Source organism: Fulmarus glacialis, unplaced genomic scaffold (genome assembly GCF_000690835.1).
Source record: "Fulmarus glacialis isolate BGI_N327 unplaced genomic scaffold, ASM69083v1 scaffold46567, whole genome shotgun sequence".
Classification (NCBI taxonomy): Eukaryota; Metazoa; Chordata; class Aves; order Procellariiformes; family Procellariidae; genus Fulmarus; species Fulmarus glacialis.
In genome coordinates this window covers 1,620-29,308 of record NW_009222209.1, presented here as the reverse complement: position 1 = coordinate 29,308, position 27,689 = coordinate 1,620, and the positions used below count along the sequence as shown (strand labels likewise).

Genomic DNA, 27,689 nt, shown 5'->3' with positions numbered 1-27,689 from the left:
AGGGGGGTGTAATTTTCAAGTACCTCCGTATTGTTACTGGAGAGGGGAGGAGGATATCCACTAACAGTGTAATTATGTGGCAATTCCAGGGAAATTGATTATTATTAGCTTTTTATGATCACACTAACAAAGTCAATGATCCAAGATGAAATAGCAAAAATTAGCGCTTGAACAATATTCAGCAACAAGATATCACCAGGTGAGAGTGGATGCATCTGAAACCAGGTAATTCCTGAGACTGAAATGGCCATCTCCCACCAATTATAACGATGGATGTGCTCTATTAAAGCCTGATCCACTTTAATGGGGGACTCCCAGGATGAGAGGCCATGTAAGTATGCAATGACACATACAGTATCGAGAAGTGGGTGGGTGTTTATTCTAAATACCCACATCACGGGGGTATTTGCACCTTTAACCAGCAGAGAGAATTACAGGTAATGAATACAGATCAGTTTCTTCAAGTTGGTTATTGCTTTAACAAAATCTTTTGTCACTTTTTCTAACATCCATCTTCAGTCCCCCAAACACAGCACGGAGACTGGATACCTGCATAGTCAGAACTACCATTTACCAGCCATGTCTTCCCTTTTGAGGCTCCGTGGTTTTATAAATAATAATTAAAAACACTTCTCTGTGATGCGAGAAGGCTTTCTTAAAAGGAGAGCAAGTTGCTACAACACAATAGCGTAATATTTTTGAAGGTCATAATAATGAAGTGGGGGAAAGAGAATAATCATTATTGCTCTTTCTTGTAATTAGTTTGCCTTCCAATATCCCACACTGCAACTAGAACATTATTCAAGAACACCCATCACAGTGCTTAACAAGATTTAATGTACATTTATTCTTAACATGTGGAACATATAAAGATTTTATACTGAATAAATGAAATTCATTAAGCCAGAGGAAAAGGAGGAATTTACATCAAGTTTTTTCTTTTTTAACTACATTATCTTGAAATACAAATGCAGATTCTTGTCACTGAAAAATCTTTGAAGTTGTGTTTCTTCCTTTTTTTTTTTCCTGTATATATTTTTTTTGTCTGTAGACTGGTAACCATTTTCTTAAACCAATCCATACGTAACCATTTCCACACCTTGATTTATAAAGCAAATTGTGATCGGCTGCTCTCCCGAAATAGAGCATGACTTTATACATACAGAAACTTGTACATTACCCTCAGTTGTTGGTTTTCTATGTTGGGTTTTTTCTTTTTTCTTTTTTTTTTTATTGTTTTTTTGAGATATGGCCCAAATGAAAGAAAAAATAATTCTACTATCACTTTGTAGATACCACATCATGAAAAAGAAACTAAAAACTTTGTACTAAAAAAAAAAAAATGAGGGTATGTTTAATGTACAACTTCTATATACATCACGGCCCTTAGGCAATAAAAAAATATTTTAAAAAATGATTAAAGGAATTGTGAAGAACTGTCATTGTGGAAGGTCAAAAAAAACAGATGTGGACAAGACAGTTCTGGTGAGGAAGCAATTGATGTTTATCATCAGGTTTTGTTTAAAAATCTTTTAACTTGACTTTTTTGTTTTGCTCCTAGCCTAATGTAACCATTTCTCCTGAGGAGAAACCAGTATCGTTTTGTATTTCGACTACTGACTGACACCCTCCTTGATCCCCTATACCTACATCACTAGAATCTTCTATTGCACAGAGCTTTGGGTGATGGTATACAAGTTTTTTTTTATTTTTTCCTTATTTGAAAAAATAAAACACACAGGAACTTGGTATGTTGGTTATTTTTCACCTTTTTGTTTCAAAGTGGTGAGATTTTTTTTCCATCATACAATGGTTTGCCATAACATTTTTTTTAAAAAGTCACTAGTTCGCTTCCCAAAAAATATGCAATACAAACATGGAAAAGAACATTGAAAAGGATAATCTATGGAAAAAAAAAAAGTGTGACCTTTGAATGTACTAGACAGCAACTTTGGTTAAAAAAAATAAAATAAAAAGATGTACTTATACACATAGACAGCAAATATTAATTTCATAACTGTTCAAATTAATAATTTCTTTAATTCCCAATTGGTAAATAGTGAATGGGGCAGAGGAGCAAAGATTCTTTTTTTTTTTTCCTTCTTCCTACGTTGGATAAACAAGAACAGAAAACAGCCAGTTATATGTGACCCTCTAATCTCCACTCACACATGCTTGGCTTCTCACTTATGTCATAACTGCCCAATCTGAAAAAGTACATCACAGATGACAGATGCAACCAGAGAGTTCAGGACAGCAGATATTGAGATATCCAGCAAACGACCCTCGTGCAAAAGGAACTCTGAGCGGTTCTCGTCCACTCTAGCCATGGCCAGCAAGGCCTTGGCTGCCCTGCACATCATGTCTACGCTAGGTGGCTCCAGAGGTGGAGGCTGCATGTGCATGAGGTTATGCTGGCTCTGCTGGTACTGGGCCATAGTGACCCCATCCTCCAGGAAGCTTATCAAGTTTCCGATGCTTCCCTTCTGCACAGCTATTGCCCTTGCTGCTAATGTGTCCCCCTGGGCAAGGTTCGATAAGAGCGCCATGGACATTTCTCGGCAGACCGGGTTTTTGCGGTCCCCAACGTACCTAACTAAAGTAGCGTAGAGTTTCTCCTGACGACTGAATGGGGGGGTGGCCAAGATAAGGTCCACATTATTGTCCTGGATACTGAGCTTACACAGGGTCTCCAGCACAAGTCTCTGAGGCGAAAGAACTGAGTTGGGCCCCACGGTTGGAAAAGGATCCTGTGCCTCTGCAGACGGGCACACCATCCAGTGCAGCAAGCCATCCAAAATTGGCAAACAGATGCTTTCTGTGTAAGCAGACAAGTCTAGCTGCCCAGAAATGTTGGCTAATGTGACCAATGTATTATCCCTCAAGACCTCGAGGCAGTCCCACCACCACTCATCCTTGCTGCAGGCCACCCCTTTGTCCTCCTCTTCTTCTTTCTCGTAAGTCTGCGGTGCTCGCTTTCTTTCTGGATGCTCATGGTGAAGAAGGATCAACTTTCCCAGGATCAGCACCAAGCCTGGATGTTTGGACATTTCGGTGTCATTGCCAGGCACAAAAGACAAGCTACGGACGATATTTGACACACAGATGCAGCGTTTGGCCAAGGAGTCTTGCCAGTGAGTTATGGTGCATAGAGGAGTCTCATCCCGGCTCCTTGGCTCATCCTCTAGCAGTTTAATATTCCGGTGGCTTTTGGCTTGATGGATCCCAAAGGGAAATTTACTGCTCTCTGTTTGGGAACCAGAGTTTGAGTCTTCAGGCAATGCTCCTGGCCGAGCTGAGAGGACATCATCGATGGTTGCTGTTATACTTTTTTCTTGTTGTTCCTCAGATTCACCTTTCCCCTCGAGGTCCTTCTTTTTGCTTGGAGAGTTCAAGGGAGGAGGGGCTTTCCTGCGTGGAGGAATCTCCATCTTGCTTTCAAAGTGAGTCTGGATATGCTCAGTTGTGTCACCACCACCAAGCTGCCAGTGGAGAAGTCCACTATCAAATTCCTGAACACGTCCAAGTTTGTCAGATCGGTCAACAACAAATAGATTATTTTTCTTTACAATCTTTATTGGCAGCTTGTCAAATTTACTGGCTTGTTTTGGCCTCTCACTTGGATCAGCAATGGCACCAGGAGTGGAAAAAACAATGCTCTTTTCTTCTACCTTTTCATCCTCCCCCTCCTCCTCATCTTCATCAAAATAGTCAATACATTCGTCATTCTCCTCTTTCCCAGTATCCTCTGCCAAGGACTGGCTATCATCTTTCTTGGCTGCTTTGTGATCAAGTGCTTTGTGGCCTGGATCTCCCACTTCATATTCCATAAGGATTCCAAAAATGTCAATCAGGCATTTTCTAAAATATTCTACTAAAAGCTCAAGAAATCCAGACAACTGAGGGGAGAAGAAAGAACATAAAAATCAGATAAATATTTTGGTCTGCACGGGATTTTATTAGGAACACTGATGCATACATCTGTGAGTACTTCCCTCCTCCTGCTGTGGACTTGTGGCTAGGTCCTGCATGGCAGAAGTTAATCAAAGGAAATTCTTCTAGTGTCTGTCCAAACAGTATATAATGTCAGACTATCACAGCTCCATTTGCTTAAACTGTAACAGCTATGAGAAGTACAGAATTTTATTCGTATGTCTCCTTTAAGCTACAGTAGACATCTAGCCCAGCTGTTCTGTCCCCTTGGAGGTGTCTAGTATTCTCTATTTTCTGTACAGAGTACTGAAGTTTCTAACTCACTCAGTTTTTCTGATTTGCACTTTTATTAGGTGCCTAAAGTTTACAATTTTTCCTCTCCTCCTTTGTCTCTCAGTCTCTAAAACCAACTGTCCTGTAGGAATCTGCAGTTCAGGGTCTAGGTACTGACATCCTAGATTAATATCCCATCTCTGTTGGAATAGTTCAATTTTTGCCTGGCAATATTTAAAAATAGTTATTGGAGCCTGTTGCCGTAAGTGACCCTTCAGAAACAGTTTTCATTTAGGTTTAATCCCCTTAATTAACTTTTAGTCACCTTCTTATGGAAAGGCAGTAGTTGGACTTGGTATTAATTTACCCTCAGTGGCTTTATTATTAAAAATTCTTTGCTGTTATGTTTTTTTTTCTGGCTTTTAATGTTTTTTTTTAATTGTGGGCTAATAGGTTTTCAGCAAAATGTATCCTTTTGTCCATTCTGTATTCTCTTACAATTGCCAAACCCTTGAAGAATTAAGAACAAACTGATGCTTATGAACTGCAGGAATTATCAGTCATCATATGGAGTCCTGACTGCATTGGAAATAGAGTTCAAGGCAAAGTAACAAAAAAAAAAAAATTTAAAATATGCCTGGTATTCTGTGCAACTTGCACAGGGTCCATTAATGCAATTTCTAATAAAATTCAGAGGAGATTCACCTCACTTAACTTCAAACACCAGCAACAGTTACACACCTAACCTAATTGTCTAGATTCCTTTTATAATCAATGGTCTTTTACAGGCCATTTCTAGGGTATGATTCATCTGACCTATTTTAGATCTCAACTTCAAGATGAAATGAATCATGCTATAGATATCCCTAGTTCTAAAGTTAGGTGGGATGAAATGTACCATTTCTGTCTGTATTTTAAAAAAAAGGTCATTATATTTAAAAAAGTGATGAGTTACACTATTAGTAACCAAGGAATGAATGGAGCAGAGAAACTGAATATTTAATTTGTACAAATTTTAAATGATGTGCATTATCAGCATGCCATCTATTACTATGACCTAACAGGCCAATGGTCAGAGCAGGGCTGAAAAATCCTGGGAGGTAGTGAGGCAAAAGCACACAGTGTTAAATCCTGTGTTACTTGCATTCTGTGGACAGACAGTGGATTTTAGCCTTCAAATTGTCAATCTGATACTTCTGGGCAAACTTAATTTACTGGAAGAAGAAACCAAACAGAAAACAAGCAATTAAAAAAATCCCACAACCTAGTATGCAACTACTGAATAAGACAAGTAGTCACCAAAAGACAGCCTCAAATAAGTTTAATATAGTTTTGCAAAGCCTTTTATGGAAACACAAGTTAAGCAAGATTACTAACAGCAAGATATTGCTGTTTTCTGGGATGTACTATCATGAGTGTGAATTTACACATTAGTCTTCTGTCAGTGCTAAAATTCTTATATTCCTACATGCTCCTTTCTACAAGAGATACCCCTCTTTCAGGCTTATTATTTCCCTTATTTGACCTAAAGCTATCTCTTGTTCACTGTTACCAAGCATAAAAAAGGGAAGTTTTGCAATATTCAAATTTATGTTAATTATAATAAATTTTAAAGGATTTCAGCGTTTTCGTAGGTATCTTATTTCAGTTTTCTTTCCTTGGAAAGTTGAGAAGTATATTGCTTTCCCACCTACCTGAGAGAGGTTGAAAGTAGCGACAGTGCTGTCATCATACAGAAGAATATTAATAGTGTCTAGCGCCCAGGTACTTTCAGCCAAAAGACCAGATTTAAGAGACATCATCACTCTCCAGGCCTCAGGAGTTACTGGAGAAAGAAAGGAGGAGGAGTAAAACAGTATTAGTGCATCCTTGGAGACTGTTAATGAGTTCTGAAAGATTAAACTGTGACATTCTGAGGATGCAGAATTTAAATGAAATAGTTACTGAAACACTGGTTAAGACCCTGCTTTTACCACTTAGTCCTGTTCAGTTTTTCTGTAACTGCTGCTCAGCCTTAATACTGGAGAATGTCTTAACAGGGCCGTTCTCCCTGACTTTGCTGAAGCCGAAATAATCGTACAAACTTAGAGAAGTTGACTAAACCAAGTAATTGGTAAATAAAGATAGAATACTCTGTCAGGAGTATGGGAACTTGAAGTATGAGAACTTGAATGTGTGAAATGTAACAGGAATTCAAGATAAGATACTTAGGAAAGAACAGGGGGAGAAACAAACGTGACAAATAATATGGAATGAATAAATGGGCCATTCAAGGGAGGCAGAGACTATAACTACACAGCAGAATGGCATGAGCTTCCATGGAACAAGAACACAGAAAGCTTTGCTCAGCTAAATGTTGTATTGGTGATTTAACAATCAAATTTCTGAAGGACCTTTCAACACATACCATTTGGACATCTGAGGCAAGCTTCATTTTTAATGCATTTCTGGAGACCTGAGGTCTCCATAAAAAATACCGCTTTCATATCACGTCAGATTGTCTGGGACGAGTTTTACCTATCATCCTCACTGATGCAAATGTTATTACATTTTTATTGAAGACAATCACATTATAGTTACCAAGTTAACTATTTGTCAAAATAGTCTTAAAATGACAATCAAAATCAAAGTCCCTTTCTCCCAACCTATTTCGATATTTGGCTTTTGTTTTGATGCTTACCAATATCTTTTGAGGTAATCTTTCGTCTTGGTTTTAAGACTGGTTGGGATGCTTCTACAGAGCCTGGGGGGAAGGTAATTTCTCGCCTAATCGGTGGTGGTTGGGGTGGAGGTCCTGTGACCTGTGACACTGGAACTGTGGGTATAACCTTTTGCATCTTCATGGAGGGTAGGAAAGGAGACTTGCTTGGAGACATACGGTTTTCCAAAGAGCGCTGGAAGGATGCAGGACTTGGAGCTCTAGAGATGTGGTTTGGCATAGAAGGTGGCGTCTGGTAGGATGACTGAGGAGGTCTAGTGATAGGCTGCATGGAGGCTGAGGATGACATATAAGAAGGCTGACGTTGGTTGACATGAGAAGGCCACTGACTCTCGTGGTTTATCCTCTGGTCAGGTACCATCATATCATCAGTGCGATTCATCCCTGGATACGGTGGGGCCTGTGCAGGGCCTCCTGGACCTTGCCTATTCTGGTAAGGGTAAGGCATATCATTTCGTGTTGGCCACATGTTCTGCTGAGGACCTTCGCTGGAGGATGATGACTGCATGGGGCCACCAATCATCTGGGGAGGTATTCCATGCTGCTGCATTTGTCCTGGGCCCTGCATCCTCTCCCTGTTATACGGATATGGATACTGTCCCTGCATGGGCCTCCTGTCAGGCCCCGTGTAAGCGTTGCTGTACTGGTTATACATTTCCTGTTGCTGGTTGCCATACTGCATGTTATACATATCCCCTTCATGGCGTTTGGCTGGAGGCCCATACATGCCATCCATGTGTCGCTTATAGTTCTGAAAAAAAATTTTTGAAAGAAGATGCGTCACTTTTACTCCATACACAATACAAATATATTGGCTGAAAGCTCATTTGAAAAGCTGAAGGCACTTAGTTCTAGAGGGATCGTGCTGATTCTGGAGTCAGGCATGTAGCGCTATGGTTAGGCTTGGTCCAGTGCTTTCTTTTTAAGCCCCTGTTTTGCTGCGCTTATAACTTAATACTAAAAGGAAACTTATCCTTGGGCTAAATTTTCTTACGCTTGCTCTCATTTTCTCCCTTTCCCTTTCCTTTCCTATCTGTCAGATTAAATTCCACTGGTCATTTCAGACATGCATGAAAAGGCAATGGTCCTCACTAACTAAAATATTTTCACTTCTTTTTTATGCTTAATCTACTAAGAAGAAAAATCTTAAAAAAATTCAAAACCACTCAGTGACTCTTTTCAAGAGACAAGCACTGAATAAACTCAGCAAGCATGCATGGCTGAAACACTGGCTCTTACGACAGGGCATAGGCTACACACAGTAAATTTATTAGTAGGAGAAAACATTTGCTGCATTTGCTACTCTGTGTAATTCCCAGGAACATGGTCCTGTTTGGGCAACCATCTCTCTTCTCAAATCATCCTAATCACATTTAATTTACTGTGAGATTATTACAGCAAATGGTGACATCCAAACCATAGATTCTGTTCTAGTTTATGCAGGTTCTTACCCTGCTGATCAGTAATGAATTAAGCAATGTAACTAACAGCTGCCACCTATGGTTCATTCCCTCTTTGTTTCTCACCCTCTCAACTGGGGAATGTTGTGTGAGGTAAGCTGTTTTACCCTGGGGGGAGCTGAGCTGTTTTTAAATCATACAAGCTTGTATGTATTTACGTTTAAGATGGCAGGACAAAAAAAGACATGTTGCAGTCTGAGGGGAAGGTGGTAAGGTTTGCAGCGGTCCTTAGTTCCTGTGGGAGTTTGTTGCACAGTTCAAACCACACCGAGTGCTCTGAAGCAAAAAAATGTGAATTAAATGGGTGATTTTTGAATATATGATCTATGGCAAATTCAGAGTTACGGCTCCCCCAGAAACTGTAGCTCAGTCACATTGCACAATGTATACTAATGTACTAGAGTTAAGATCAGATAAAATTCTGTAGGTATTCAATACAGGTCAGTTAAAACAGCTCTGGGAGTCATAAACTCATCTTCCAACTTTGGTGCACATAAAACCAAAACTACTGTATTGCCTGAAAGTATTTTTTTTTTAAACTTGTTATAGAGCTGTCTGGCTATCTGAGAAATACCTATTTTCAGTCTTACATAAACTACTTGCTGTAGTAAATTCCACCCTTGGGGCCAATTTATACGTTAAGAACTGACTCGGCAGTTGCCACACCTAAAAAGGTGGTGTTTGTTTTGCTACAGTGACTCAGAGCGCTTGAAGTAAACACTTGGGAAGGAAGCATCCGCCTTTTTAACAGCAATTGAGCGCTCTTGTATATGTAGAGGCAACACGCCTAATGGTTCCCAATGCTGAGGACAGTGATGCACCCGAACTCCCCCTCCCGTGTAGAGGTTCGGCAGGAGACTGAGGCTGCATGATGTGTGCCCCTCTCCACTGGGAATGACGTGGAATTCTGAGACCTCGCAGAAGACAAGAAGATACCAGCACAGGTCACCTGCTGCATAATAGCTCTCGAGGTACGAGCATTCATACAGGAATTGGAAAACCTGGCTCAAAGTGCTTCATTAGCCCCAGGAGTTCATGCTCCAAGCACCTCCTTCCCAGGTCATTCCTTAGCCTTCAGGTTGTAGATATAGCTTCAAAAGGGCCATTTTTCACATTCTTCCTGTACCGCTATAGAGTGAGATTTAGGAAATTGAAAATAAGCTAGTGGCAACTTAATCTCTAGCTAAATGAAGAAGTGGAATCCTCTGGGAGGGGGAGGGAGAGGCCGAGGCCGGCCAGGATCCTTGCCCTTCATCCTTCACTGCTTTTTTGCATTAATGCATTTTGCATTCAAAAGTCATTGTACAAACCATATAAACAGCACTAACAACAGGGCCAAATATAGTTTTATAAATTCTAGCTGTCTCCTTGCTTAAATTAACATGTAGTTAATATATTCCCTGCATACGTTAGCATGGAATATCACAAACTGTTCTGTTATATATCTTTGCAATTTCCCCACGAAATCACCTAGACTGCTAGCATATGCTCATAATAAAGAACAACAAAACGGTTTTTTGATTATGCTATTTTAGAGATAAGCAAGAAATTCTGAAATTGAAATTTATATACATTTTCAGTACAGTGCAACTAAAGATCTTCTCTTTTAGGTCCCACCCCTGTATTTCCTAGTAAAACTCTATCCCAAATTGAAAAGGGCTATCTGAAATTGGCTGAAAACTAGCTTACATTTTAATTTTTATATTATAAGGAAATGTTTTGTATTTTGGAAGGTAACTTCAACTTTTAATTATTGTATGACTAGAAATGAATTAATAACACGCAGGATGAAACTCTGATCCTGTTGAAGTCAGTGGCGTTTTGCTATTGACTTATAAGATGGGATTTTGCCCACAAGGTATTAATGATACACCTAACAAAAAAATCTTAATATAATTTTTATTTTCAAAGTTATTATGCAGTTAGCGAGACTAGAATGTACAAATATTTAAACTACTTTTAACACTAATAATGTTCTCTCTCATGTATTTGTACCATATTATTACTAGAGGTAACATGTGGGGAATATGCCATCTGATCTATATTAAAGACAGGTATCTCATGTGACCCACCACAGCATTCTCGATAATTGAGAGTGCTGCACATTTTACTTTGTTCCAGTTTTCTGTTGGGTTCACTTCGCTGCATGACATAAAGTTAGGCCCTTCAACCTGCCAGCCAAGCAGCTTTCCTATTTGTTTCTGGAATTGAGGCAGCATCACTTTACTAGCCTACGAATTATACTTTCCCAGTCTGCTGGTTATTAACTTGGGACAATCACTTGATACACATCCAAAGCCACAGAACATCTGTTAAAATGTACACTCTTCCAGTGTAATGAACACATTTTCCTATAGCTGCACACACACCGCTTATCCATATGGGCTGCGATTTTGACCAGAACTACAGTGCTCCTCTGTGCCAAAAGACATATATTGTATAAACAAAGTTTTGAATATACAGAATTTATTAAACAAATATTATGAATATAGCTGTTTTCCCCTCTCCTACCTGCTGCTGTGGATACATTCCAGGTTGATGTCCTCCATATGGTGGCTGTCCTGAGGGAGGTCCTTGTCCTGGATACTGCTGCCCGTATGGTTCATGCCTAAAATTAAGCATTCAAATCAACACTTAGAACTGCTGGAATTTCCAAACCAACAGGAAAAGCCAAGTACTTTGATGATCTTGCACCTTGAAGATATTTGCCATTTGAAACAAGGTGAAGGTACAGTGTGGTATGGTCCTGAGCCTGATGTAGTAAGCTCTGCTGGAGCTGGTAGTGGAAGGAAGGAGATAAAGCAGATAGAAGAAAGGAGGAGCAGTGAAGATGCAACAGAGAGATTTAGAGGTAGCAGTCAGGAATGGGAACAGGGCATGGTCAGCAAAGAGGTGAGAAAGGCAGCTGCAGCTGCTGGGAACCCATCTTAGGTGGAAAAGTATCTGATGTACAGCTCAAAGGTTGCAAGTCAAAATTCTTGTGTTTTAACATGTCAGTCTCCAAGCAAGCTACTTTCCGGATTATTTAAGAATATAATCAATAGTTAACTGCTGATTTAAAGTGAAATTGTGATTTTAGTCTGATGATAGTGACAGAAAGTGAGTACAAATTTCATTACAATATGTAACACTTAAACACATCATTACTGAGTAAAAAGAGTACTTATAATTTTGCTAATGTTCATGTAATTGTTAATTAAAGCTACATAATGAAGCATACACATAAAAGGCAGAGTTGAGTTGCACTTGGAAACTTACCTGTGGCCTTTAAGACCTCTGAGGGGCACTACAGTGCAACTGCAATATTTTTAGTACATCTGAATGAAATTTAGGTTGCTGAAATGAAGTGCTTGGAAAGTATTAAGATTGATAAATAACACCGTATTGCAGACCAATATGTCAGTAATTCCTCTCTGAACACTACCAGTGAGAACACATCTACAATTCGAGTATAATTATGGAAGTAATATATCAGGGAGAGTCAGAGCAACAGGGGACTGGGGAACCTGGCATGTTAAAAGGGCTAATGGGACCTAATTTTTCCAAAAGCATAGAAAACTCACATTTTTTGAGAGCTGACCAGAGTGAAAGCAATAGCTGTTCAGTATCGCCTAAAATTATGACGTGGATGGGAAGAAATTACATAATGCCAGTTAAAAGAACAATATAACTGATGGGAATTGTCTACAGTTGTCCAAGATGGTACATGCAATAAGATAAAACTGAGCAAAGGTACATGTATGTTATACATAAGGGATCACTTTCTAAATGTTCAATCTGTTAGCCACAGGATAACCACAAACCAGGTGAAGTTGTGGAAGCTTCAGAACTGGTGTCATTTAACGCTGCTCTGGAGAACTTGGGCCTATAAAATATGTTCTGGTTCAGTGTTGGCAGGGAGATACACAAGGTAGGATGTATACTCCTTTTCTAACATCTCTGATTCTATGGCTACACAAAGTCAACCGATTCACCCAAGCCTCCACCCCCCGAAGAAACTGAACCAACGGTAAGAGCCTAAATAAGAACAGACAAAACAGAAGTAACACACCAAGAGGCCACATATTCTGCCTATGTGCTCTCACAGAGGCTGCTAGCGCTCGTTAGCTGGTTATTGCAGATATTACAAACAGAGAAATCAGTGTTCACCTTTGCTGGCCAGGGTAACGATTAGGAGAGTACATGCTTGGGTCACTGTTTGAAGGCACCATGTTGCTTTGACCAGGTGGTCCCATACTGCCTTCAGGACCCAGCCCATGATCCGACCTAAAAAATGACAAAGGAAACCTCATTCTGTAAAAAGCACTTATTCTCCAAAATTGCCAACAAAATAAAACAAAACACACCCCTTAAAGAAAACATTCTCTTGACTTATCACCTTCCACTGGAACCCTTACTCTCACTGACTCCCCAGCAATGTGACCTGTTGAACAACGTGATTACACTTGTGTTACTCTACACATCTACTACGTCAAAACTACTGACTGAAAACCACTCTGCTGTTACACTTAAAAAGACCCACACTGCACCACTTTGGCTACCATCAGGAAACAAAAAGTGAAGGTAAAGCCTAATGAAAGTAAAAATAGGAATACAGCCAGAGCTGCAAAACCTGCCGGAATACTTAATATAATCCAAACATTCCCAAACCATTCTGCTTGCTATACCAATGCTTAGGCATCAGTGATTTTACTGATTTTTTCTTCCCAAAGCCTTTCCCAGGATAAACAAAAGAGGACCAAATTTATTTTGTGTACTTCACTTAAAGACAAACTTATGATGATCCTGATGGATCACTGCAAGACTGGTGCCCCTACAGCTCAGACAACAGACTCCAGACTCTCCAAAGGCAATTCACTAACAGACCACAAACCAGACATATTTAGGCTGTGCATTTTGTGTTTCATAAAAAGCCCACCAACAACTATTTAGGTGAAATCATGGCCAGAAGACTAACTCAAGTGCTAGTTTATGCCATCACAGCCCAGCCCAGCCCAGCAGCCAGCTGAAGGCAGCTGTCAAACACACCCACGTGCTGACGTGCTGCAGCTTGAGTGACTTCTAAGGTGCGACAATTCCTCCTTATTAATTTCTGTGAACAGCTAGACTCAGTCATTACCAGTGCTTTGACTCCCAGTGATTTAGTAAGATGCTGTAGGAAATGTAGGCTGCTATGTTCTCTGCAAGGTGCAATGGGAAAAGAAGAAGGGGAGAGAGAGGATCATTTTCACTAATGGGCTTTGCTTTTTCCTGAAGATTGACTCACCTCCTGTCATAGCCACTTCCATAAGAGAACTGCTGTCGCTGGCTCATGCTCATGTTGGACATTGCTCCAGATGGACTCTGGTTATACATATCTTGTATTCCACTGTTAGGCATTTGTCCAGGGGTCATGAAAGGCTCATTGCTTCCAGGCACTGCAACAGTAACGGTAGTCAAATACATTATTCTGAGTGTTTGAAGGTATCTTTCTATTAAATGATGTATTTAAAAATAATGTTCAGATCCCTAACACTGCCAAGGAGAATTAGCTGGTGTCTGACAAGCTCTCCAGGGTCTGATGAAAACACATGAAGCAGCACCGCTACCAAGATGATGGTAATAATATTAAGGAGCTGCAAGTGAGGAAAGTAATCTCATCCTATGGAACTGAGCTCATCAGGCACCAGGCAGCTTCTTCCCTGTGGTCTTCACAGCTGAAGATGAACTCACTCTTGTTCTTTTCACCCCGAACAATGCTAAATATGAATGTAAACATAAACCTTACAAACCAGATGAAAGCAATCTCCTAGTTTGGATTACAAAGCTGTCAGAATTAGGCTCTTCCTTTTCCCATAAAGCCCTCATACACACATGTATACCACAATTTAGTTATGGAAAGGATACTGTATCCTAATGTAGCTTCTTGAGCACGATGGGCGTATTCTACGGGACCAAAAAAAGGCATATTGACCACTATTATCGGATACAAATCCCCAAGCAAATAGAGTGAGACACTATCCTTTAGTCCCTCATAGTAGATACTGAACAGAGACATTTCTGTTTCGACAGGATAAATGTGAAATGTACGATAAAGTGCAATAAACCCACTTAATCTCACATGGATATAAAACCTAAAGTGAATCTAAGGCAGAGAGAGTTTTCCCTTCCTCCAAGTGTGTTATGTTAGTGTCCACAGTCCAGGCAAAAGGATTTAAAGGGAAGGTTTAAAAAAAATCACATCAGATTAACTATCTCTTTTAAAGCATCTCCCCACTTTACAACATATTTTTCTTCCCCTGATTTCTGGACCTCTTCTTCCCATTCCTCCCTTTTGCTCCCTTTCAGTTTCCACTTTCTTAATTTCATCTCCTCCATCTGCTCTTCTCTTTGCAGCCATTGTAAGCCCTGCTTGTGTTCTTTCCTCCCACTTTCCTATAAACGAAGCATGCAAGATTGATTCATTTTAAGCACATTTTACAATATCCACAAAACCATCTGTAGGTTAAGTGCCCAAAAGGACAAGAGTCAGGTTTGACATTAATTTAAATTTTTGCTTTCTAGAAATAAACAAACTTTGAGTGTGTTTATCACCTTTTGTCAGGTGCTGTCCAAGTGAGAAAAAAATTAGCTTTCCTATTCTGAAAAATATGTGAACTGAGACAGAGACCATTAGGAGACTTGCTCAGTTCTGCACAGTGAATTCCCAGTTCAGCCCTACTACAACCAGGCATGTTGCTTCACCACTTCACATTCTAACACTGAAGTCCAGCATCTGATTTGGAGAGTAGCTAACCACCTTCAAGAAACATACAGCATTGCACAAAATCTAACCCTATGAATTTATGCCATTTCTTGAAATGTATTCCTACAAGCAGTTTTAGGATTCTGTTAAGTTTAAAATAAACAGAATTTTGTGTGACTCTGAGAGGGGAAAATATGACCAGAAAAGAATGAAACACAACTGCACTGCACCTCTCTTTTTGCTACAAGGATACCATTTTACCAATGGCAAAATCAGCAAAGTAAAAAAGCTCATTCTGATGACTAGAATATCTTGATTACACAGAAGTAGGGAAGAACACTTAACCTCCCACAAAGAAAATACCTTTTCTCATTCCACCGAAAGGATCTTTATTCGGCTCATATGGCATCCTTCCCATCATATCTGGCATGTTGATTCCCTGCTGGTATGGTGCATTTGGTGTCATGGAGTTTCGCTTCGGGAATGCTGAATCACTTACATCAGAAAAGGGATCATGCACACTAACTGCGCTGTTTCTAGCAGATGAGAAAAAGAAGGCATTAACATCATCACGTATTCATAAGAATTGTGAAAACAGACTGGACTATAATACACATAGCCCATGATGCTGTGACAGTGATCAGTGCCGGGTACATCTGAGGAAGACACAAAAAACTTTCACAATGGACAAGCATTAGAAAAATCTACCCATTTTTTCCCCAAGCTTATCTGGCTACTTACCTCAAAAATCAGGGTTTTTAATCTAATTCAACTGTGCATCTTCCTATTACTTATATAAAAGTCTAAACCTTTCTGAAGTTTCACTAAGCTGTTTGCCTCACTACCTCAAGGCAGTGAACTCCACAGGTTAATTATATGCTGTGTCAAAATAGTATTACTTTTTATCAGTTTCATATTTATTACCTTTCAAATTTACCAAGCACCCCACTGCTCTTCTACTAGAGGAAAGAGTAAACAGCCACATTTGATTTATCTCCCAAGCACCATTTACTGTTATGGAGAGGCAGTAACCGTTATGGTTGCAGCCAGCTTTATTCTAAAGCCCTTAAAAATTTGGCGTGGAAAATGGAGTTTCCCTGATAACTATCAGATTTATTCTTAATGCAAAAGAAAATTTTTACACAGTGAAAGAAAACTCAATCTGAATTTAAGATGATTAAAAAAGGTTCTTGTTATCCTTTCTGCAGTATTACAGATGGAGAAAAAAGAACCTAAGTATGTTAAGTTCGGAATGACTCTATACATAGTTCAGAGTAGTCAACAAGAACTTTTTTTGCTGGACTTCAGTGGGCTAAGGATCCTTAACGAATGGTGAGAAGGCTTCACTTCAGATTAAGCCGGGCTATGTGATTCACAGGACACAGAACTGAAAGGGATCTCTTGGTCCATCCAATTGAATCCTCTGCTATCTCAACGATTGTTATTATATACACTTTTCATAATTTGAATTTAAGTAACACATTAAAACCACATATTCCTCCTTCCTGAGCATGAATGTCTGGACCTGTATACCAGAGGAGGACAGGGTAAGCAAGGAAAGGAAGGCTGTGGTTCTAAGTTGGTGCTGCTGGGTTCCACCTTCCTCCCCACTCTTCATATATTCACATGCCCCCCTTTGCACTGGTTCTTCTCAGATCCTTCTCTGGTGTTTAGGAAGCTAATGCAGCTCCGACTCCTCCCTCCCTTTCCCTCTCTCCTCTCCAAAAAGAGATAACCTTCTGCCGCTTTTAAGGCTCTGACCGGTTCACCACAGAATCAGATGAGTGCCCGAGCAGCTGGGAAAGGGAAAGGTTGGCTTCCACTGTTGTAGAACTACAGCAAAGCCCTTTTCATACCTGCCACCCTGCATAGGTGTCATCTGTCCATGAGGTGTTGATGCTGGTGTTGGGGGCTTCAAATCGCCTGGCACTTCTGTCATGGAATTACTACCAGTAGACTGTGGAGTCTGCGGGCCTTGCAAGGAACCAGAATTAGCTGGGAATTTAAAGAAAAAGGAAATATTAATAGGTAGCAGCCAAATTCCTGTGGAAATAATAATCGTCAAGTAGAGAAACTGGTTCCTTCCCCCATAAGCCTGCTTGTACCATGCATCTTATAACTTCCCCCAAATCCTCTGAGATCAGGATATGCTGTGCACTAATAGCCATCATCTTTCCTAGAACCACGAATTTAATCTGCTGCCTGAAGCAACATGAATAGAAATCATCTAGATGAAGGATCATTTAAATCAGAGGTCAGAGATACAAAGTTAATTGTCTATAGTTTACAACAGAGTAAATGAAGATTGTTCTTTGGCACAGCTTCTTTATATAATCACTATCACAACACATATTGTTTATAAGGCAAATTTCAGCCAGAAGCTTTTCCTCACAAATATAAACTGCTATATTAATATAAATTCCTAATTTCCTTTACCACTAAAAGGCAGACATTTCCATGGTGAAACATGGCAAATGATTAGTGGCACACTGCAACCCTATGCCATCTTTGAGACAGCATGGCAAAAGATTGTATTTAAGAAATGCAAATGGCAATCTGGATCAGAAGAAAGCGATCACTGAAAGTAGAATTTGAACATGAGGCTATAGCTAACACTCATAATAAAATTGTAAAAATAGCAATGGGCATCTTAACAAAATGTAGTGAGGGTCATTGTAGAGCATATGTAACAAGAGCAGGTCAATTCTGCAAAGCATCTATTTCATCTGCTAGAACTTCTATGTTGAGATCTCAGAAAGCGATAGAGTACCTGCGCTACTGTCCTCCTTAACCATGGTAAATAGCTATATTCTTGATATGACAACAAGCGTAGAAAAGCGTGTACTGTTCTATTCCGATGAGACTGAGCAGTAATAAGGGCATTAAATGAATACATCATATAAGCTAATGATAAAATACATCCAGACCAGTCTTTTAAAGTAGACAGTGAAGTTACTATTTTCATATGCCTACTGAGGAGAAACACCCCCCAACCCCAAAGATCTGACGCAGTAGTTTTCTGATTTAGAACGCGGTAAGTGGGAATTAGTAACAACATCTAAGCCTTGGATCTGATTGGTGTTGCAGCAGAAATTCTACCTGACGAGAAGTTTTAGGATTCAAATCTTCAGGTGCAATTGGGAAAAAAAATTACCAACAGAAAAAATTCACAAATCTAATTCAGAAAGTCTTGAGAGGTCCTTCTTTTTTATGAACTGTCATGTGAGCATTTCATAGTGCCTGACTATCTACTTTCAACAACCAATTAACAAAACTTTATAAATTACTGTTAGAGGGAAAATTGGAACAAGCAGTACGGGCTTTTCTTCAGTACGTGGAAGAGAGAGTAGTTTATAATTGACTCAGAATCCTAGAACACTCATCATCTTGACAGGCAGAGCTTGTTTTTAACTGAAGAACACCTTTTTAATATGTTTTTCATTTACATCTGTAACACATGTTCCACTATCCGGAAATCAGTCTCAGTAGCAAGTGCATATGTAAAATCCACACTGTGTAGACCACATTGTCCTTATCTTCAGCTTTCTGAGGCATGTTTGGATTATGCTCACATAGCAATGAGGTTCAAAAAAGTTTAAGAAAAGCGCTCTGATTGCATTAATACAGTAACAACAACATTTGCAACAACTAATGCTACAGTTGACTGAAGGCTTTAGTGCTATCATAAAACAAATCCATATGATAATAAAAAAAATCATCATGTTCACATAAAATGAGCCCTTTGTATATATGACCCCTGAGTAAGCCAGGATCATTCTCCTGCCCTTGAGCTTTAAATACAATTCTAATTACTTTTAAAAAGCTTGAAAGCATTTCTGAGTTAAGCCACACATTGTCACATACTATCTTGTTATATTAGAACCATGTAAGTAAACATCTTAGTGTACCCATACACTTACTGTGAAATATGATATTGCCTAACCCTGCATATTTCTCTTACGGTGGGCTATTAAGCAGCAGTTAAGTTCTTCCCTGTCCAACCTGAGCAAGAACTTAATTCATATCTAAAGTAAACCTGAAGAAAACAAATAAAATATTTTTTCAGTATTTATGGGCTGCGTGAATATAGAATCTTCATTATGAATAACAATGTGTTTTATATAATCTTCTTAGGTAAAGAAAGGTTTAAAAGCAAAAAGAAGATATCCAGCTGAGAAGCTACAAGTCGAATTTCTATCTGCTGGGTAGTGGTTATAGATCGGTTATTTTTCTTTCGCCTCTTTCTAAATGACTGCTTATAAACAGCTGAAAAAATGGAAGGCACTTGAGAAGTGCAAAGTTTCTGGTACTGCTTCGTTAATGCGCTTTGCTCTTGACCTCCATTGGGTCAAGGATGCTTCTACAGAATAGGGACTGCAAGTGTTTCAATCTCTGGATTAAGTCATCAGCTATCAAGAAGAGCCCAAGTGTGGATATGACCTACAAGCAACCGCAAAGACAATTATTCCTGTGTCACACACTCACAGGCCACTGAATAGTTGATCTATATTTTAGTAATAGCATCAATGTAAATAGCACATTCCTTGAGAAAGAATAAGGTAAGTATGTACTCTTAATGGTTACTGTTGGTAGAGCAGCTACAATTTTTTAAGCAACTTAACTTTCTCTTGTAGGATGTGATTTTCAGTACCTTTGCCAAGCTTCAGCCAATCATCAGAAGTCATCCTGATGGGTATTCCCCTCAAGTTAATTTTGTTTTGGAAATTTTCAGTTGTAACTGGCCAGCTTTTTTCAAGAATATGCCTTTGAAAATATACGGTCCTCTTCTGTTGTCCCCAAAAGAGAAATATTTTTCTGTGAGTCTTCCAAGCCAAGTATATATTGGGTCACTTTTTTCACACACAGCACCAGTGGTCCCTTCATTGTTTGAAGAAGAGACTTGGTGGTCATGCTGGGGACATGCCTGTGACAGGGAAAGTACTCTTGCTGTTCCAGTGTTTGTTCTGATTTGGTCAAACAAATTTGTGAAAAATACCTGTTTATATGTAGAGATTATTAGCTTGCTATACATTCACTGCTTGTTTTTCTGAAGACCCTGTTTGTACTTATTTCAGGCTGGGGATGAGCAGGATTCTCACTGTAATTGAGCTCCTGGGTTGATCTGGGCAGTCTTGAATGTGGAGCTGAGCACGAGAACCTATAGCCAGGAAGCCACCCCACACAAGCTCTCATGGAGGTTGGCAAGCAAAGGCAAGGTGATAGGGTTTCTGACCATCAACAGAAAAGGAGAATAGAAGGAGACTGACAAGGGGACTGGGAACCTGGAAAGGAGATATGGATGCTGCTGAGATCAGATTAGAATCTGAGAAGTTTGAAGTTGCATGGACATGGTACTACACAATAGGGAACACCAAGAAAGCCCAGAAAATGTACCTAATGAGAGTTAAAGTACAGGGAAAGAACCGTAAGTGGCTGGATAAAGAGACAAAGAGTTAAATACTGGGAAGAGTCCAATACTGGGCATATGAGTGAAATTAAATTTTGCACAAGAGGTTCTCAGATGTGTGTTCCTTTTCTCAGAGAGTCTGTTTAGAGATGCTGTTTTCCAGCTGTGCAGAACATGTAGAGCAACAGATGAGATCATATAAAGGGCTATATACGGCAAAACTTAGAAAACTGGCAGCCAGAATTAGCAGATACTCATGTTGTAAATTCTCTGGTAGCCAGTTCTTTCCTCTTCTGTAGAATGAGAATCATACTACTTTCCCTCTCAGATGGGTATTGCAAAGGCTGATTAATACTTTTTAAAGCCCTCAAATACAGTTGTAGTGAAGATGAGAAAAACCAAGGAGCAAATTTATAACTCTCTGTTTGAGTCTGGTTGAAATCTGTGGCACAATTAAGGGCTGTGTACTGAAAAGTGAGGAAAACACAAAATACTGAATAGCTCCTCATTCACTGAGCACTGTTTATTCTGTGCACTGAATGACACAGACATTTCATGGAAAAAATTTCAATGTGACTGTGTAATTAGGAGTGTATTGAACTGTATATGCACAAGGAAACATAATTAAGGTTGCAAAGATTATATCTCACATTTGGCATTTCCTAACCTTTGAGCACTTGACTTTGCATCAAAGCAATATACTTTAAGGAGTTTTTGGATATAGCATGTGCACACAGGTGCCTGCATGACACACGTTAAATGCAAACTAGTTACATTCTCTCACACATACATATTACACACATTGCTATTAGCAATGTTTTCTAATTAAAGAATATGAAAACAACCCTCTTCTCTGTAAGAAAGTACCATATTCCTTTTTCGTGTTTCACCTTAAATTTTACATTTGCTAAGCTGCTCTCTGAAATTTTTACATCTGTCCTTGCAGGGTTTTTATTGTTTAATTTTGATTGTGGACATCCTGAAATAGAAACTGTATCTTTTAAAGTGCTTGATAAGTTTCAGTATTAAAAAAAGAACTAACCAGGAAGACAAACAACAATGTTCTTTTAGAATAGGTAATCTCTGCTTACATGATTCTGCAGCTGATTTGGGGATGTCCAGGAAAAAACCTGTGTGTACATAGCTACTGAATTCTTCATCTCACATCCACATCTAAGCAACACTTGTCTTTCAAGTGTCATAATACATTTGTAAGAATATGCTTTTAACAACAGAAAATCCATCCAAAATGAAAATGAACATCTTTGTCAGTGAGAAGGTGAGGTCCTACAAACTCTTCCACAGTTTACTCAATGGCACGAATTATTCTCGGCAGCACAGAATTATAGTGCTGGCATGGCTTTTTCCTTGCAAAGTCCGCATGGCAGTAAGTACTGCTTTCAGGAGAGACCCTTTATTTACCAGAACAGAAATATGCAGTTTAAAAAAAACTAAAAAACCAAAAACCTTTCTCTTGCCAGCAATTTTTTCCTTTCAGGAGAAAAAAAAAAAAAAGAATGCAACCTCTTGAAACTCCATTAATATGAGGCCTGACATGCTCTCTAGGATATCCCTACCTTTTGCCAGAAGCTACAAATGTATACTCTAAAGTAAACAATGGAAAGGTTACTGAAGGTTAAGTACATTCACATACTTCAGAGTGAACTGCCAGCCGCCACGCTGGGAAGATAATTTACACAGCACGAACCCAGTGCCCCAGTTAGGCCGGGCTGGGGGCCGCTGGCTGCAGCAGGGCCCCCCCGGGTGGGCGCGGGTGCAAGCACGGGGGCACCTCTGTCTGTCCTCCCGTCCACCCCTCCCGACCCCTCGCCCATCCGTCTTCCGTGGGGATTCCCTGGCTGGCCTCATGACACGCTCCATGACATCACCTGCCTGCTAATAATAGCACTTCAGTCAGCCACCCGCCAGCAGAGACGGATGGGTTTGGTTACAGACGCACTCATTGAATGGCTGTGTCGTGTGGTGGTGTGTTGCGTCTCCCCCGCCATCCCCCTCCCCAAGTCTTGTTTCTCTGCTGCCAAGGAAACGCAGGGAACACACTCTTGGCGCGCTCTGCTCCCTCTTTCCAACACAGGCGCACAATTTTCCAGGTTTGCTGTAATGAAATCTCCAATGACATCAGGGCCAGCTGCTGAGTGTTACTCAGGAGCATCCTCAGCTGTACCACTGTGACCATCCTGTTCACTCAGCGTAGGATAAACTGCTCAGTCTGTTACTTTGAGAGTCATGCATACATAACCGCGTACTGCAGCTAAGAATTTACAGTGCCAGAGTACAGCAATGGAAAATTACTCCTTCACGCTGATGTTTTTTTGAAATTTGTTCTTCGGCACCCATTAGTGCTTAGCATAATAGCTCCCAGAATTATTTTCAGTTTAGAACTTGACACGTAATTTGTGCCTATTTTGGTCAAAACTACCAAACACGCATGACAGGAAGAGCATTTTGTCTTTGCACCAGCTTCTGGAAAGCACTGGAGTCCTAGAAGGATGCTTATGAATACTTACAATGCCTCTCTCTCTATAAGGGATTTTCTACGCAGCAAAAGAGCAGTGAACAGTTGACGTGGACCTCGGCACGGACCCAACAATCAAGACATAAGGCCAATAGGGGTCCTCTAATAGCTAGCCAGTCATTAGGCATCTGCTGCTGGTCTTCACTGCTGATGGCATTATCTGACCCAAACAGATTTAAACTGTGACACAGAGGCCTCAGCCTACCACAAGCATGTCTCCAACTTGCACAGCCTCAGAGCAGTGCAAGCCACGCTAAAACACATTCCGGCCCCCACCTCTCCCTGCCAGTTTTATGAAAGAACAGAAGAGGCTCTGACAGTTGTATGAAGCCAGAACATTTATCAAAATAGGCAGGTAATCCTACCTCTAACACCTTGGCTACTGTGCAAACCTCTGCTGAACAAAGCCAACCAGCCTGTCACTTCGCTGCTCTACCCTCACTCCTTTTTTCAAGTTTTTACAATTGCTGACACTATCCTGAATTGCACTGTACATAGCACTAAATTATTCACTCCTTTACATACTATTTACCTTATTAATGATGATGTAAAAAACAGAAGTGATGGGAGAATCCCAAATACAGTGCTACAAGCAAATGGATTAACATGTGGACCCAGACCACTGCCTTGCAGTCCCATAAATTTGACTCACACATTGCATCCTTTCCCCGACCGGGTTCTTCCATGGCAATCTCCTCACTGTGGTTGTTGCGCTGTGCTTCCTAGGGTTCCCTCTATGATTGCATTCTAAACGTCGTCTGCGAGGCAATCACATAATCACCCCCTGGATGCATCTGCAACAACTGATTTGCTCTGAACTGTGTGTCACCGTGCTCCCACATTGCGTAACATCTACCTGGGAACTACATCTACATAGGAACCGAATTCTTCTCTGTACCAAGAAGGCTGCCACTCCCTATATATTCTTATATATATTCCCTATATATTCTGATATATATTCTCTATATATCCTTATAAGAAATTGAAATATTTAGTTTTAAAAGTTTTATGAAGATGAGCTCATTTTTAAACTCTCATGACCCTGATTTCATAGCATCAGCTGGTTAGAATTGGACAAAATACAACACCCTCTCCTCTGAGACAAGTTCCCCTGCTTTTTTATCAGAATTAAGTTCAGCCCTAATACTGTGACTAGTTCTCTGCAAATGGCTTTGGCTTCAAAGTGGCTCTGCCTACGCTGAGCTAACTGCACAACAGAGGCTAATGGTTAAAGCAAGGACCTTTGGAGGCTACTGTTTCTTGTTGTATTGGGCTCCTGTTCCCTCTGAATGCCAAAGAGTAACAGATTATCTAAAGTACATCTACAACTCTACTTCTTTTGTGCTGTTAAAATGTTAATGTTGGTATATAGTAAAGGAAAAGGAGCAAGAAAAAAAGCTGACTATTAAAGAGAACAGGCTTGTACTCTCTGCAGCATCTATACCTCAGCGGGATTTCATGTACTAAAGCTGATACACACTGGGAAAGCCTTTCTCCGTACAGAAGTGCAGTCCATTCAGTGACACAAGCTCTTTTCTTGCCAACAAAACAAACCTTGAGATCTTTGCTTGCTTCCCTCTCTTCTAGTCTCTATGTCCTGCTGTGTTTTTATTTTAGAAAAATAGTTTCAGTTCTCCTCATAGACAGCTTGCTTGAATGTTATGATAAATTTAAACTTGGACTTCGCCATTTTCATCTGTAGTGTCATGATGCAAAAGGACCTTCTAAAAGTGGTACGTCTGACATTTCTATTCCTTTGTTTCAGCTTTACGTATTTAAATAACAATTCTGCATCTCAAAATTCAGCCAATTTACGGTGATCGTCCCCAAACCAACTACTGAGAGCAGTGTTGGAGGGAGAGGGGTAAGGGAGGAGAGAGCAAAGCAAAATACTCTCCTTTTTAGTACTGCTGTTTAGTTTTAGAAACAGATGAATTTCCTCTTCACCCTCCTTAACAAGTCTAACAGTTTCGGCTCCCCTTACCAGCCTTCTCAGGAGGTGACAGGCACATCCAACATCTTTTATTTTTTGCAGTGGTGCACATTCAGGACACTCTATGCTCATGTCAGACAGATAAACATTTGGACTATAGGCTTCACTTCTAGTACCAAGTATTTTTCCCCATCTTCTAAACTTGCCTTGCAAAGTAACCTAGTTACCTTCTCCATTAAATAATCAGTGTTGGGGTACCTGATAACCCTAGGTGTTAACAAGGTGGAGGAAATATTTCAGGTATTACACAAAGAGATGTACCTAGAAAGATTTTAACTGAACACTCCCCAAAATCCTTACACTGAATACATCAGGCTGAAAAAGACTTAAGCCTTATCGCCTTTATTTTCTTCTGTACTGACAAAGCACTATCATAACAAATGATCTTGTAAAAGCTAGAACTGTATTATATGATCATAAAGGTTTTTGCAATTTTCTGGTATCCACGATAGGAATTCTCAAACTGGAGCCATGCAGCCTGCAAACTGCCTGGAGAGCTTGCTAGGTCCCTGACTTGCCACTTCCCATTTTCAACCAGTGAACTGCACTAACAGAAATTAAGGTATTTAATACTCTCCTAATACTGCCTTCTAATGCAGGAAACTGCTGTAAACATTCCAGAAATTATAATCTCTTGGCAATAAAAGAAGGTAGTCTGCCTAACAGTAATTCTGAAGGTAGGTATTAACAAAATTATTTTGTTGGTCAGAGAAGCCTAGTAACCAGCAAATCAAAGGAAATAGTTCCTCTTCCATGGGTAGTCCAGAAGTCAACATCAGAGACTAATACTTACTACACCTTTTCCTATGTACTTAAAATGTTATGACTGAAGAATTTTCCTGCCTTGAATATCACTCATGACTATCCAATCTTGAGAGTCTTAAGCTGAATTAATTTAGAAAGAAAACAGTGTGGTTTCAAACACCGCACTGTACATGCAAAAAGAACAGCCAAAATCAAGCATTTCCAGTTCCAATTTTTCAGACGATAAAGACAGTGATGCTAACGACTTATCTGACATACAGGATTAGCAACAAAAGAACTGAGAGCGTGCCTCCAAACTATGAGGTCTGGCAGTGGGGATACACCATACTCTCAACTCCCTCCATCTGCCACATGTTCAACATAAGCTGTATCAGCGCAACCATCTGAGACCTGCTGATCAGTCCAGCATCTGCCATCCTGACTCCAGCTGAAGCTTTACTGACCAATAGTTGCGTTGAAAATGCAGCTTCAGAATCAGAGCAAGGAAAGCGCAAGTACCAGAATCTGATCTTTAGACAAACGGACGCTCCTTTTAGGACTGGCTAATTGCCTTGTGTCTTACAGCGCAAGCACACCCGTGCAGAATGCTATTCTTTTTACTATGCCAACATAACTCTGAATATTAAGGGTATGCTGGTGCACATGTCTTTATATGTTAGAGTGAGCAATGACAAACGAGACACATGACTGCAGATGGCCCTTCAGAGTTAAATCTGACTTGACTCAGGAGCTAGCTCCAAGTCTGAAAACAAGATGCCAACAACGTATTTATTTTTGTTGTTTGTCCAGCATTAGCAAGACATGCTTCTAAATATATAAACTGCAACCTAATGAGTATCTTTTGCATTCAAAAAATGGTTGTGTAAGAGGCTGCAGTTTTTTTGACTTACCAGGAGATGGCGGCTGAATCTTAGGTTGTTTCTTAGTATCTCCAGTGCTGAAGACTTCTGGAGGGGGCTCCTCCCCTCGCTCAATCTTGCACTCGAAGGCAAACAGGTACTGAATGTATTGTTTTTTCAGGGAGCTGGCTGCACTGCTCGAAGTGCCAACGTTCAAGGTGGTTGCCAGCTCACGCCACTTCTTGTTTTTATTAACCTAGCAAAATAAATGGCAGAATCATTGGTTTGCAGCAAAGTGGTTTGTTCAAGTCAGGAGACAAAAAAAAGGAAAAAACCCACTTAATGTCTTGGTTTACTTTTTTTATTTTCCTCTTTTAACTAATGCTCATTACTCCCACACGCAGTAATGCATAGACAGCATTTACAGTTATAAAACCATTAAGGAACCTGCTGATAGCTACATAAAAAGCTTTGCTTGTGGAGAGTCTTCTGTATGGTGCATCTTTTGAATGCCTTGCACTCTTCCAGGGCCTATGCTCTTCAGTTAGCAATCCATCTCCAAGCAAATGCACGCTTATCCTCCCTCTCTCTGACACCCACCCACACCCACCCCATTCTAATTAAAATAAGCTTCTAAAAACTAATTTAGAAAGCAATAACAGCGTTATTCTGCAATTTAAGTGTTTGAGCATGGACATGAAAAATAAATTTTTCTCCAAAATAGCCACTAGCTGTCAAACAGTTCAGCCTGTAATTCCTAGTTGCAGTCCTTTCACTTCAGGGCGTCTTGCATGGACAGATCAATGATCCTTTGGCTAGATGAGAGGCAGAGTGAAGCAAGGCCCCTTAATTAATTAAGGCAGACTTCAAACACACAGGGCTAGTCCAGCAATACTCTGTATTACAGCGCTGACTGCACAACTCCGCTGCGAGTCTTGTTTGCAGTGTAAGGCTGAGAATATTGAAAGACTCTGTTCATGAGTTCCTCAAACACAGCTGATCTGCAATAACAGCAAAGTTCATTTGTCATCCTGGATGAT

The 27,689-nt window shown here is 40.0% G+C and overlaps 1 protein-coding gene across 1 annotated transcript; it reads right to left on the bottom strand.

The window, feature by feature from the left end:
• Positions 1-828: 828 nt before the first annotated feature.
• ARID1B (AT rich interactive domain 1B (SWI1-like)) lies at positions 829-26,905 on the bottom strand (the record flags this gene model as incomplete). Its single annotated transcript, XM_009581380.1, has 8 exons — positions 829-3,899; positions 5,901-6,031; positions 6,887-7,676; positions 10,897-10,993; positions 13,652-13,802; positions 15,473-15,645; positions 16,966-17,104; positions 26,701-26,905. Coding segments are annotated over 8 exons (3,393 nt in total), but the record flags the coding sequence as incomplete, so codon positions are not given.
• Positions 26,906-27,689: the final 784 nt, after the last annotated feature.